At 38.5% G+C, this 13,389-nt stretch overlaps 1 protein-coding gene across 1 annotated transcript in view; it reads right to left on the bottom strand.

The window, feature by feature from the left end:
- Positions 1–13,389, bottom strand: part of LOC114562369 (teneurin-3) — a 197,416-nt gene that overhangs the window by 17,920 nt on the left and 166,107 nt on the right. The window contains exons 19-20 of the mRNA XM_028588749.1: positions 12,505–12,648; positions 3,623–3,872 (exon numbers count right to left, since the gene is read on the bottom strand). Coding sequence (XP_028444550.1) covers positions 3,623–3,872; positions 12,505–12,648 — 394 coding nt within the window. The remainder of the gene's footprint in view (positions 1–3,622; positions 3,873–12,504; positions 12,649–13,389) is intronic.

Here is a 13,389-nt window from a genome sequence, read left to right as displayed (position 1 = left end):
CCATGTGTGTATTACACATATGGGTTCAATTATCCATCATGGACATATCTGTACAAGTGAAAGGTGTGTGTATATAGCTATTATTTATTTGTATTTCTGTATTTTTATTTTTCACTTAATCCCTTCCTGCTTTTTTTTTTTTTTTTTTTATTCTTGAGCTGCTGTAACAACTACTTTTTTTCCCAGTGTGAAATCAATAAAGTTTTTCAAATCTCAAAAATGTGTCCTGCTGACCTGCATGTAAAGCAAGTCGATTGGTTAATTGGTTAATTTAACTCTTGTTGGGAGGCGGGCTAAAAACAGAGAGAAAAAAAAAAGTAAACAGTATAGAAGTTGTCTTACACAAATTTAAAAGACACAGCCATGTAAGCGTTTTAGGACAAGTCCTGTGCTCGTTTGCCTACGCGCAGCCCGAAGAAGCATGGTTCAGCTTTCACAAGGTTCTTTGGAAAAAAATGCATTGAGACCAAGTTCATTTTAGTTCTGTTTTCTAAACTACTGTGGTTATATTTACACACCTGTCATTTCTAAATAAAAGATATGTTGTTGCCTTTTAGCTATAGTCCATGGTTCACAAAAACAAACCAAAAGGATAAATAAGTCAGTGTCAGTGACATGACCACCTCTGGAGGAAATTATGTCAAAGTTTATTCTGGTGACTGTTAACAAGTCCCATTCCACTCCAAGCTTTATTCATCTTTTCTGGTGATAATGTTGAGCTTACGAAGTTTACTTGAGCTGATGCTGTTGTCTTAATCATGAATACAAAGCAGTTGTGTTGTATGCCCCTCTGGATAGGAGCATCTGCCACACACCATCACAGTAAATGTAATTATATGCGTCACAATGGTATGCAGCACTATTGTATTAGATTACATTACACTAAGTGTCGATTGTACATTTACATTAACTTCCTTTTTATGTTTATACCTAGAAATACGTAAAATATGTAATAGTGTGTAGCTACAACCATAGACATAATATAGAGTATATAACAATATATAATATGTAGCGTTCGATGCGGCGTCTACTCTATATTATGTCTATGGCTACAACAGTGTGTGTTGTAGCAATTTTGTAAATAGTCACATTGCGCAACATTCCGACAGACTGTGCGCTCTCTTCCTCGTGTGTCGATGTAATCAAGCTATAATTGGTTTGTTATAATTACACATGGTAATCACCGGTGCTAAAGGCGACTGTATGAGAAAGAGTTATCCACATACTAATAAAGAGGATGATACAGATGGGGATGTACGAAGAATACTAAAGCAACATGCACTAAGATAATACACCTACCTGTGTCTAAAGTCTTTATTTCTATGACAGGGTGCAGAAGGAGTAGGAAAAGAGGAAAGATAATTAATTCAATGTTAAAAGGATACTTTTGCTTCTCATTTTCAAGGTTGTTATTTGCCCAATCAGACAGTTTCCTTGTCATCGCAATGACTCTTTAAAAGGCTATCATTCTTTCATCACAGTATCTAATTCTATCTACATAAAGGCTCAACCTGCTTTATCACTGCTTTTCTCAATTTGGCCACTCACTGACGTCAGAATCAGAGATGGCCCGATACCATTTTTTGCTTCCCGATACCGATTCAGATACCTGAACTTGCGTATCGGCAGATACCGAGTACCGATCCGATACCAGTGTGTCATATATTTTATTATGTTTTAACAACTGTATACTACTATCCCTGTATGGAAGTGATATGATTTCTATTTTTGTTGTCTGTCTGGCTCAGGTTAAACTCTTTGTAAAACATGAACAAACACAAACAATGAATGCCACAGAACTTTCTTTTATTATCCAGTTTGACATAAATAGAACATTAATAAACTACTTTAACGTAGATTTTCTTTAGGGCTTTATTACGTGGTATCGGATCGGTGCATAAACTCAAGTACTTCCCGATACCAATACCAGCGTTTTAGGCAGTATCGGAGCCGATACCGATACTGGTGTCGGTATCGGACCATCTCTAGCCAGAATTTAAATACAGAATTTACAGTAACAACATTTGAAAGAGGTTCAGGGAGTCCCATATGGAGCATTTGGAGCTTTATACAACAATCATGCATCATACATACCAAAAACCACTTGGTGTTTACATTTTTGGAAGAGACTAGCATAAAAACAAAGAGAGCAGATATTCTGCAAGCAATGGAGATATGGTTGATTATGCAGAAAATTTTTTACTTTTCCCCCCTACCTACTGGTTTTAATCTACACTGGAACTGCCGTCTAATGTGAACTAAAGTTGTCCTTAGTGTGTATGTTATGTCAGACTCAATTTAATTTGGCCAACACAATAGGTTTTTCAGAGTAGTGTTTTCTGTTTTTCTACTTGTAAACAGAGCAAAATGGTTGCTTGGAGACACAAACTATTTCTTAAACCATTATTTATCCAGGAAAGGGTTGCTGAGCATGCATTCTCCTTTACAGCAGCACATTGCTTCCCATTCATAGTGTTGTGAGAACTGCCCTGTAGTGGCTGATCACTGCCCAGGTACATTGGCGGGTTCCTGAGGTAGAGAGGAATGTTTTTTCAATCCCTTCACCTCTTAGATTTTCGTCTTTGATTTTCATGTTTGGTCTTTGTAATTCAATTCAATTCAATTCAATTCAATTTTATTTATAGTATCAAATCATAACAGAGTTATCTTGAGATACTTTACAGATAGAGTAGGTCTAGACCACACTCTATAATTTACAATTTACAAAGCCCCAACAATTACAGTAATTCCCTCAAGAGCAAGCATTATAAATGGCTATTGCGACAGTGGCGAGGAAAAACTCCCTCTTGGGAAGAAACCTCGGCAGACCCAGACTCTTGGTAGGCGGTGTCTGACGGGGCCGGTTGGGGGTGTGAAGGCGATAATACTCGCATTGAATCTCAACTCTAACTTAGAAACTACTTGATGTACAACTACCTGCCAACGGTGTGGTGACTCATGTCCTTTTAAAGCAGTTTTCATATGTCTGTCATGTATGTGTGTCATGCAGGATGATGGCCCAATGTACACGTAATCAACATCTGCCACTTTGAAATAAGCCAATTGGCCGAATCAGAGTCATTGCCGAGAGAAGCCAACTTGGCATTAGGGAGTAAATCATCCCAATTACACTCTGAAGACAGGATGTCTTTCCTAATTATGTAGATAGATAGGGAAAGTATTTCAGATTTCTATTGGTAGGGGAAATATGTGTCGACCATGCCATTTTAGTTTTCCCTCTCCACTAAATATAGAGATGTAAAGTCGGATCTAACTTGAACTGTGTGTATTTAAAAAAATAAAATAAAATGGGGGCAGTTACAGTATGTTGCATGTTTTTGTTTTTTCTTGTTGAACTGGAGTTGAAAGAAATAATAATAATAAAAAAATTATAAAAATCAATGTAATACAACTAAATATATTGTTGATAAGACAAAACTCTTAATGAAGTATTATCTTTTTTTCCCACCTTTATACAAATGCAAAGGTTAATGCTTAAACCTTGTAATGTCTACTATTTGATGAAGGGACAGAGGTAAAGAGTCAACACAATATTATGTCCCAAACTAGGTGCAGCATGCTCTTCCTGAAAAAAATCAGAACGATGAGGCCTTTATCTTACCTGAGCTCCATGATACTTGTGACATTGCCCGATGGGTAGATGCGTCGGATGTAGTTGAAATCGCCGACGTACAGACTTCCATCGATGCCCCACGCCAGAGCCACCGGCGCCAACAGCTTGTTGCCCTGGGCCTGCCCATTACAGCTGGGACACGAGATGCTTCTGCGCCGCCCGTTCCCCATTACAGTGGAGATCACAGGGGGCTGGAGAGAGATGAACTGGTTCTCTCCACTGCCTTTGTAAAGAATGCCTAGGAAATAACACAGCAGTTATTTGCAGGTATGAAGGCATTATTTGTGTATGACACTGGTAGCAGATACTGGACTCATTATTTATCCTTTATTTTAAAGCGATGAATATTTTTTACAAAACCGGCCTGGCCAAAAGAAAATACTTGCATACTCATACTATCATTTCACACATTAAAGAAACAGTTTGACATTTTGGGAAATTTACTTACTTGTTTTCTTGCCCAGAGCTAAATGAGAAAACTATACCTATCTAATTAATATTGTGTTCACTTGTTTAATCGGTACACAAACAAACAAACAACAAGTTTTGGTTTAATATAGAGTTATGTGCCATGACTTTTTCTATCCCTCTGCTTCCAGTCTTTATGCTAAACTAAGCCAAACGCCTCCTGGTTCTAGCTCGTATCATACGTAACACTTATAACTAGTATAGATCTTCTCAAGGAACTCATGGCAAGAGAGCGAATAAAAGTATTTTACAAAAAAAACAACAAAAAACAAAAGCCTAACCTGTTTTAATTATTACAATAATATATCTATGAATGTAAAATAATTTAACTTTTATGTGATGTGATTTCTCAAATATATAGTGAAACTAATTGCTATAAAATTACCAAAGTAAATATTTATTTTTATTATTGAGCTTAATAAGCAAAAAGATATTAAGACATTTAATTCACTTTAGTTCTTAATGAACACAGTGTTCAGTAGCTGACTAATTATTTTAATCTAAATGCCATTTCACAAATTTGGAAACAGAACTTTGGATCTACAGTATCTAGACACGTCACACACATCAAGACTTCTTATTATCGTATGTTATATGTATTGACATTTATGTGAAAGGCCTTTTAGTTTGCCTTAAGGACACATGGCTTACATGTTTATCATTAACGTTCAAAAGTAATGGTTAAAAAGTGTTTTGTTTATGTGTTGTGAGTAAAGATCAGATTTAAATAGAGTAGTGGAACGGAGGCAGCACACAGGCAACCAATTGACCATTCATCAATGCAACTTATACACTATTACTTCAGTCCCTTGCATGATCATAGAACCGATTCGGTGGGTTTTTGAAAACTTTACGCAAAGCTGAAGTAGATTTTATGCAAAATAATGTTCTTTTAACTTGCCAGGGAGCCGATCTTCCCCAAGTCACAGAGAGGTGGTAAACATAAATACAGTGCAGTGGACTTCATCCTAACAACGGTGCAATTCACTGAGGACTCAACAAATTTGGTGACTCAATACAGATTAATATTTTAATAAGAAGCAGATATAACTAGCTTTTTTGGAGGGGGGAGGGGGGGACTGATATAGTGGGACCCTCTTCAAAGGGGAAAAAACACATCAAAGGAAAAAAGTGCATGCTGGAAGCACTTAATTATTAACATCCAACAACTTGAATTGAATTTGAATTAACACTGCCTCTGTCCTAATTACTGGATCTATGACACCACTGAATGGCCACATAATATCGTTATCCCACAGCGTTATCCCATAAGCCATCGTAACCCTCGATGTATGTGAAATCAAGCATGCGATTGTGCTGCTTGTCCCTTCGCTGATTAGTTCCTTTCATTGATTTAATTGATTGAAGGGCAAATTCAAATGAAGGCACGGTCTGGTGAGACTCTTGACAGGACGATCTGACCAATTCGTCTTTTGTATCCGAGAGCATTATACACGAGCCTCTAACAAAGACAAATAGGTCCGGGGGACGGCTTTATGTGTGACGCCATCAAACGCATGACCTTGGGACTGTAATTGAACTGTGATCCATGTGTCTGCTTACTGAATGAAACAGGCAGCGTGATGAAAACTCTAACTGAGCTGAAAGGTTGACACTGCAGCCAGAAACATAGCTACAAATAACAAATACACTATGTCATCTGACTAGAATTTTAATGTCCGTTTGTGTAATAGCTCCTTAACATTCTCTGGGAAGACAAAGACGTTTCTAATATCCGGGAGCCTAATGCAGTGTGTAGGACATGGATCAGTTGCAGCAGTACAGCAGTCTAGCAGTTTGGCTGACGTTCAGCTTAAAAAGAAGAAAAAAAACCATTTACTGCTCAGGTCATTTTGGCAAGCCGCTGCGGTCTTCTCTATTTACACTTCCATCACAGTTTACTGTACACACAAGTCTTACCATAGGCTATTACACAGCGTAATGGAATGGATTAGATACACTAATCAATCATCAACTACCCCCCACGATGACGCCACACTTAGTATGGACACTATACTCTGTCACTTTTATCTGTATCACGCTTTGTAGCAACTTTTGCTGCTCTTAACTTAGAGTGAGTGAGGAGATAAAAGGTTCAGTTTTCTTCCCTCAAGGACACTTGGTCATGACACATTACTGCCGATGATTGTTGCGAGGATCAAGCTTGCGATGCCTGAGTGCTGCACTGATGGGAATTTGGCTTCTGACGACCCGGTGCCTCAGGCTGAAGAGGGGGACTCCTACAGTGTCCGGACTAAAATGGCTTTGCAGTCATTCAACGTTTTCTATAAATATTTCTTACTTTTATTCCACTCTGTTCTGATTTTGATTTTTTCGGTGTGAAACCTATGAAACCGTAAATAAAACATCTCTTACCTAAGATACAGCTACTGTGGTTATGTGAGACGAGCAGAAATACAATGTGGCAAAGTGCTGTTTTTCTGCACAGACTAAAACTAACTAGTGAATCCTCAACAGATTTTGCAGAGGAGACTTCAAGTCAAAGTACAAGTATGGCAGCTGAATGGATCAACCATTAGGGATGAGTGTCTGCTCATTGGTTAGTATAAATGAACGCTTGGAGGCGTGTTTGAGAGAACTTGGTTAAAAAGAAAAGTCACTATTTTGCTTGGCATTGAGAGAAAAGGCTTTTCATAAAGTCTGAGAATCTGCTGTCGCTCCAACGCTGCTGCATTCAGCAAGCATAATGTAACGGAATGGCACGCCACGCAGCTTTTACCTCATTATTAAACACTCAACTACAGTTAGACTCTGACAGTAACATGGAATTTGCCAACTACTAATACTAATAATGAAAATATATTGAAAACAATCCAAAATATAGAATAAAAATAACTGATAGCGAATGTGAGTAGGGCTGGGCGAAATGGTCCAAATCTTCTATTCTGATATACATGTAGATAATTATTTCATATCTCAATAACAATATAGCATGTTTTCTGCTAATTCAATAGATAAATAGTCTATAAATAGTTTGTACAAATTAAAGGGGCTGTACTTGAAATCTTGTAAAAAAAAAAAAAAAAAAAAAAAAAAAAAAAAAAAAAAAAATGGTGGGCTGGGATTGCCTCCACATGGCTCTAACAGACCGTTCTCCCATTACGTGAAATACCAATTTTTTTTAAGGGCCACATTCACGCACGGCCGGACTGGCTAATAAAAAAAAGAACAGAGCAGCTCGGATTACAACAACATTTAGAACTTTAGTGCTAAATGAACATAACACGTAAGGAATTAAACATAAAGCGTCCGAATGTAAATATTGCCGTAACGCAGTTCAGCTGCGGGTTTTTCGACATTGCAATAAAAACTATATTGACAAATATGAACGATAGATAATCGTTTCGACGATATATATTTTCATATTAAATGTGAGCGTAGAGACTTTTCTGTCAGAAAATAAAGATAGAAAACTAGAGAAATTAGAGAAATATTTGAGCAAGGAGAGGCAATTGCTGTTGCTCTGCTTTATTCACATACTGTGCCTAACCCCTGTACAGTTTAAAGAGCAAAAAATTCCTCACTAAGCTGTCTCAAACTATTAGGCCATTTTTCTGAATACGTTCCTTTCTGAGAATCATTACAGAAGGAAATCATTTGTTTGATAAAAGGCTAATTTGAGTTATGTAGTTGGGGAAAAATGCTTTAATGCCGACATCACAGCTTCCAAGATGATTAATGGTACAAATGCAAAGCCGAGCCTCCATACCTGATAAAAAAAACTGGAGCGCCCTGAGCAATGTCACCTTGGTGACACATAGAGAGTACAGAGATTGGTAGGGGAGGAGCGGGAGTGTGTCTTAATTGCACCCTGTCCTTCTTTGTTCTCCTTTGCACTGTGTCATTCTCTAATATACCACCCAGGCTCTCACTGATCCACCATGATAGAGGCTAAAAGTGGGCAGGAAACCTCTCAGTGCTTCAAATGCAGCATGTGCGTGAGATACTGAGATGCTGAACTCTGGCTGTGTCCAATAAGAATCAGCTATGTAACCATCGTTAGAGACAAGCTGCAGATTGAGGGGAAGGCATATCCACTTGTAATAAAGAAAGGATGGGCAAGAGGACATGACTAAAGCACAAACACCAGCAATTTGCCTTATCTAGTTTGACAGGCTCTGCAGTGGAAGCAGAGAGATGGAGACAGCTTTTTTTCTCTGGTCTTTTTGCCACAAACGATAAAAGAAAAAAGTCCTTAGATGTTCGAAGTGGTGCAACAAGCAGGAGTCACAACAAAGAGCGATAGCAAATGTCTGGAGCTAAACCGCTGTGCAGCTGCAGAGGACCACCACTTGCTAACATGTTGGGTGAAGACATTAGTCAAGGTTTACAGAATTATGGAATCAATACTGGAGCAGCAAGGAAGGCAAACAGTGATATTTGGATTCATCTTCGTGCTGGCTGAGGATATCGAACTGCATTCCTTACCCAAAAAAAACACGTAGGCCATAAATCTCAAATGTCAAAAAGTGGCTGAATGCCAGACTGAATTACTCCATTTGGAGTGAGAAAATGCAAGACAATAAAAGTGTGTGCCGACTCCCAACCTCCGTACTTTAATGTGTGAGGACAAAGAGAGATATGATTCCAGATTATGATACTTAAATGTGAACACAGTATGAACTAGCATAGCAAAGTCTTGAAGAGCTCACTGTCGTTGGGTTGAGCTAATAGGACTGCAATATGAAACCCTTTCGGCAAATCGATTGGGCTCCTGTCAGACAGGGGTAAATGAGACAGGAGCACAAGTCTCCTAAACTATTTTTGAATCTTTCAAATTTAGTCAGACTTTGCAATTTATATTTTGGGGTGGTTCTGCGTAAGACAAGTGAAAAGTGTGAAAAAAAGCCTTTGGCAGGCTGCAGCATTTACTGCACAAGAAAAACTCCACACCATCTGGTTTGTTTTATTTCTGTCTGTTTCCATGGACAAGTTATTTGAGTCAAGTTTAAGTGATTTTTCATGCACAGTAACATCCAATTTTCTGATAAATCCAGACACCTAGCTCAGCTCAGTCTAATAAAGGATGCAGCACACATTAGCATATCACACGTGCTGCATCTATCTGTTGATCACAAACGCATCTCACAACAACTCCAACTGTGACGTTGCCACAGTGAAGGCTTTGGAGATCGTTGTGCTTTACTTTCAGACAGGTGAGATGAAACGCAATGTACCAGCAGCAGTCAAGCTAGAGGCGTTTTTCAGTGTTCTTTTGCACACTTCACAAACTTCATGCTTTAGATGGCTTGACAGATTGGGTTCGGCAATGGGCCCTTGTGTCTGTTCTTTTAATGTTCAACAAAGAAGCAGGACAAAGTGGCACCAAAGTTTGAACAAAGTAAAAGAAGACTCAGTTTCAGAAACTGGCTCTCTGACATGTTTTCCACAACCGTATCCGACAAAAGACAGTCTGTGCAATCTCAGAGATGTAAGAAGACTGTTAAACATGAAGAGTACATGGGTGATATTACTGTGCAAACCCATAGAGTAATGTGGGATGAATTGTGTTGGCCCTGTCAATTGTGGGTGTGCATGTAAGATGCTATAAAAGACTATATTTAAGATGTAGGCAGAAGGGAGTTCTAGTTTACACAAAAATTCCTCCTCAAAAACACACCTCCTTCGGATGCCAAAATATCTAGGAAAAGAATAACTTCTGAGGTTAAAGCTCGGTGGAACGGGCCAAAGAGACAGTGGCTGAAGCCAGATTTATACTTTTGTGTCAGGCAGTTTGCAGAGAATATGAAATGATGCTTTGTAGCTCTGCCAGAGCTCATGTAATCCCTACATAAATGTAACTACACATCAGGGCTGGCGAGATACCACATAGCGACCACAAGAATTGGGATTGGTCAGCATGGGCTGCTTGCATTTTCTCCTATGTGTTAGAAATTAGTGCTAATAGAGATTAAGAAAAATACATGTAGCAATTTAAATTCAATACCAGCTCCATAAAACATTAGTTTTTTTTCTTGCACAATTAGCCTCATAAACTACTAATATTTATCCACACACTGAGGTGATGAATACATACCATTTTATAATAATTTGATAATGTGTCACTTAGGAACCAAGCCTTTACAGAACTATGAGCATCAGACATTGCACCTGAAAGAAAATAAATGCATTTTAAAGTGATTTATCCATCTATTGCACAGAATCCGAATGCATGAGTGACATAGTAATTACTGGCAACTTCACGGTGATGTGCACTTAAGTGATGATAGATGCTGACTGCAAACCTGTTTCCTGATAAAAAAAAGTTCACCTAAATTTGTATATCTTTTCTGCATTTTGAGAAAATGACTTTATTTCAGCTCTATTTCTGGACAGGAATGGGGAGCGAAACAGAAAAGAGTGATACTCCTACCTCTTAGGTGACGAGTACGACCTCTAAGTGAGCGAGTGTAGGTGTACAATCCAACTCTGAAGAGTGGAAGCTCGTGCAAAGACATACTAGGTAGTGCTGGGTGTTTTTGTGTGGATGTCAATACTGTTATTATTGCATATCAGGTCATTGAGTCCCCTCCCGATGGTCACATAAAGGAACATTTCATCTTAAAATAAGATTTTGCACCACAAAAAGAGACACTCATGAATTTGCACATCCTTGCATCTATCTCTACATTTAAATGAAAAGTTATGGTTAAAACATTTATCTTCCTCAGAGTGATGTACGTTTTTCTCAGCCCAATGACCTCTGAAAACCAGTGACCTGATAATGACTAAAAATAGGGAAGACTTAACAAGACACTATTTCAGGGCAGTTTATGCAAACTGTATGCAAACATACCACATGGTAATGCCAAACTGACCCGCACGCTACAAACCTGGGTTACACTTTACTTGAAGGTATCTACATAAGAGTGACATGACACTGTCATGAACGTGTCATAAACATTATAAACAAGTCATAAACGTTTATGAGATAATGCTTCTTTTAGTAAGTGTCATTCTGTTTTTGTCATGACAAGTTATGGTTAGGGTTAGTGTTAGGGTTCATGTGTCATGACTGTGTCATGTCACTCTTATGTAGATACCTTCAAGTAAAGTGTTACCCAAACCTGTTATGTGACTGTCTAGAAACCTACAACTAAGAAAGGATAGATTGAGAACAACTGGTCCACATCTAGTAATTATATCAGCTGTAACTTTTGCGCTGCTTTACGTTTTCTCTGCCAGCGAAACAGAATAAATTCTATGCCATTTGGAAATCTGATTTGGTTATATCTACAATATCCATCTACAGTATACATCCACTTATCTATTTACGATTTTGCAAATATAAGTGATTAAGCAAGTTTTACAAATCCTTGAGTACGTTACATCTTTCATTAAAAATCAGCAGACACTATAGACCATTTTCACGGCAGACATGTTTATATGTCATAGTAGGAAAAGCACAGGTGTATTCCAAACCATTAATGATGGCTGCATCCCACTTAGGAGAGGCCCTGGTATTGTGCATGCTGACTCACTGGAATAGCTTACTGGGACACGTTAAGGTTATCAATTTTAGCTGCGCTTTTCTTACTATGACAAGTCAAAATGTTTGCTGTGAAAAAGGTCCATAGATGCCCAAGAAAACAAACTCCAATCTGACAGTGTGAGACCAAGGTCTCCCCTGAAGGCCACATGTAACCTCGACTATTCTCAAGATGAAAAGGGACACAAATTGTGTTGGACAACTGGAACAACGATTGTGAGCTGGAGTGGATTTAATGTCAAAACAGCAGCCTGGCAAACTGACAATGCACACTACCCTGAGGCCCATTCCTTATAATTTGCTGTCATATTACTGCCTGCTCAGTTGTAACACAGCACTGAATTCTCCAGATTATAGAATGTGCCTGCTGGTACTGTAAGCCATCAACGACTCAGTGCTGTATATACATTTGATAGTTTCATTATGCATGTTTCACTCGCTCATGTCTCTGTGCCAGAACGACAAAGACAAACTCATGTCCATTTATTGTACTTGGCGATTAAAGCCATTCTGATTGATGAAAGAGCAAGAAATGAATTTAGTTTATTGAATTAATTCGAGAATTAAACATGACGCCTGTTCATCAAAAGCGCAAGCCTTCATGAGCAGCAAAAGGTCGTCTTCTTCCTAAAATAGCTGAGTAGTTTGGAATCGTGGCGAGCCCTGCACCCTGGTGACTTAGTCACTGATTTATTCCGTCATTACTGTGAATGATCGGCCCTTCAAAACTCTCCTCTATTATCTGCAGATGGGATGACGAACCATATTTCATTTTGATTCAAGTATTTCTTGCGGTGATTCAGGGTAAAGACCACCTGCCTGTAACCCTAAGAGGCCACCTATTTCCGCCCCACATGCACACACTTATACTAGATATACGGGCATTTCTTACCGTTCTGAATGTCCAATATGTGGTGTTTGTCTAGCATCCACCCTCCCATGTTGGACGCATCCAGTTCATAGCCTTGTAACACTGCCGTCCTCTTCTCCCAGAGCACCACATCAAGGCAGGACTCGTATTCATATCCCACTGACACTGAAAGTAATGATGGCAGATGCCTATGGTGAGCAAGGTTGCAACCTCCTTACTTGACACTTATGGCAGCAATGAGGCTTGTAGCCTATAAAACATTCAGCACACGTTTTTTTTTTTTTTTTTTGTATTTGCTTATTGTGCTTTCTCTTCGACTATGTCATTTTCCCCAGCTGGGATGATTTTAGAAGACCCGTGGGGTTTCTGTGTCTCACCTGCACAGTTTGGATTGTATGCCCTCTCTTCTCTCATTTGTTTTATTTTGTGTAAATGCAAATAAATCATGATGGCAAAGTAGCGTGTAAAGTGGCATGAATTATTTAAAATGATAGAACTCAGAAGGAGCACATTATAGTATCTATCATAAACTCTGGGATATGGTCGCAGCCGTGAGCCGGGAGTGAATCCTGTTGATAGTCATTTTTTTTTTTCCCGTAATATATAAGCAGCCCCAACATTCATCCTTCTTAACAAAATCCCTTAGACTTTTTAAGACTTTAAAAACATTAAGATGAAAGGGTTATGTAGTTCTGTAAAAACCCTAATATAGTACACTCAAGATGACATCCAAATTATTAATAAAATAAAAAAACATAAAAAAGATATTTTGTTATGAATGATCCCTTCAATGATTCTGTTATTATTTGTGATGCTGGATTTTTTTCCTCAGGCTGCTGCCTCATAGGCAATATTTTGGTCCGCGCACTGCTGCTGAAATATCATACATGCAAAACAAAGAAGTCA

The sequence above is a fragment of the Perca flavescens genome, chromosome 10, assembly GCF_004354835.1.
Source record: "Perca flavescens isolate YP-PL-M2 chromosome 10, PFLA_1.0, whole genome shotgun sequence".
In the NCBI taxonomy this organism is placed as follows: Eukaryota; Metazoa; Chordata; class Actinopteri; order Perciformes; family Percidae; genus Perca; species Perca flavescens.
This window is presented reverse-complemented; position numbering and strand designations above follow the sequence as displayed.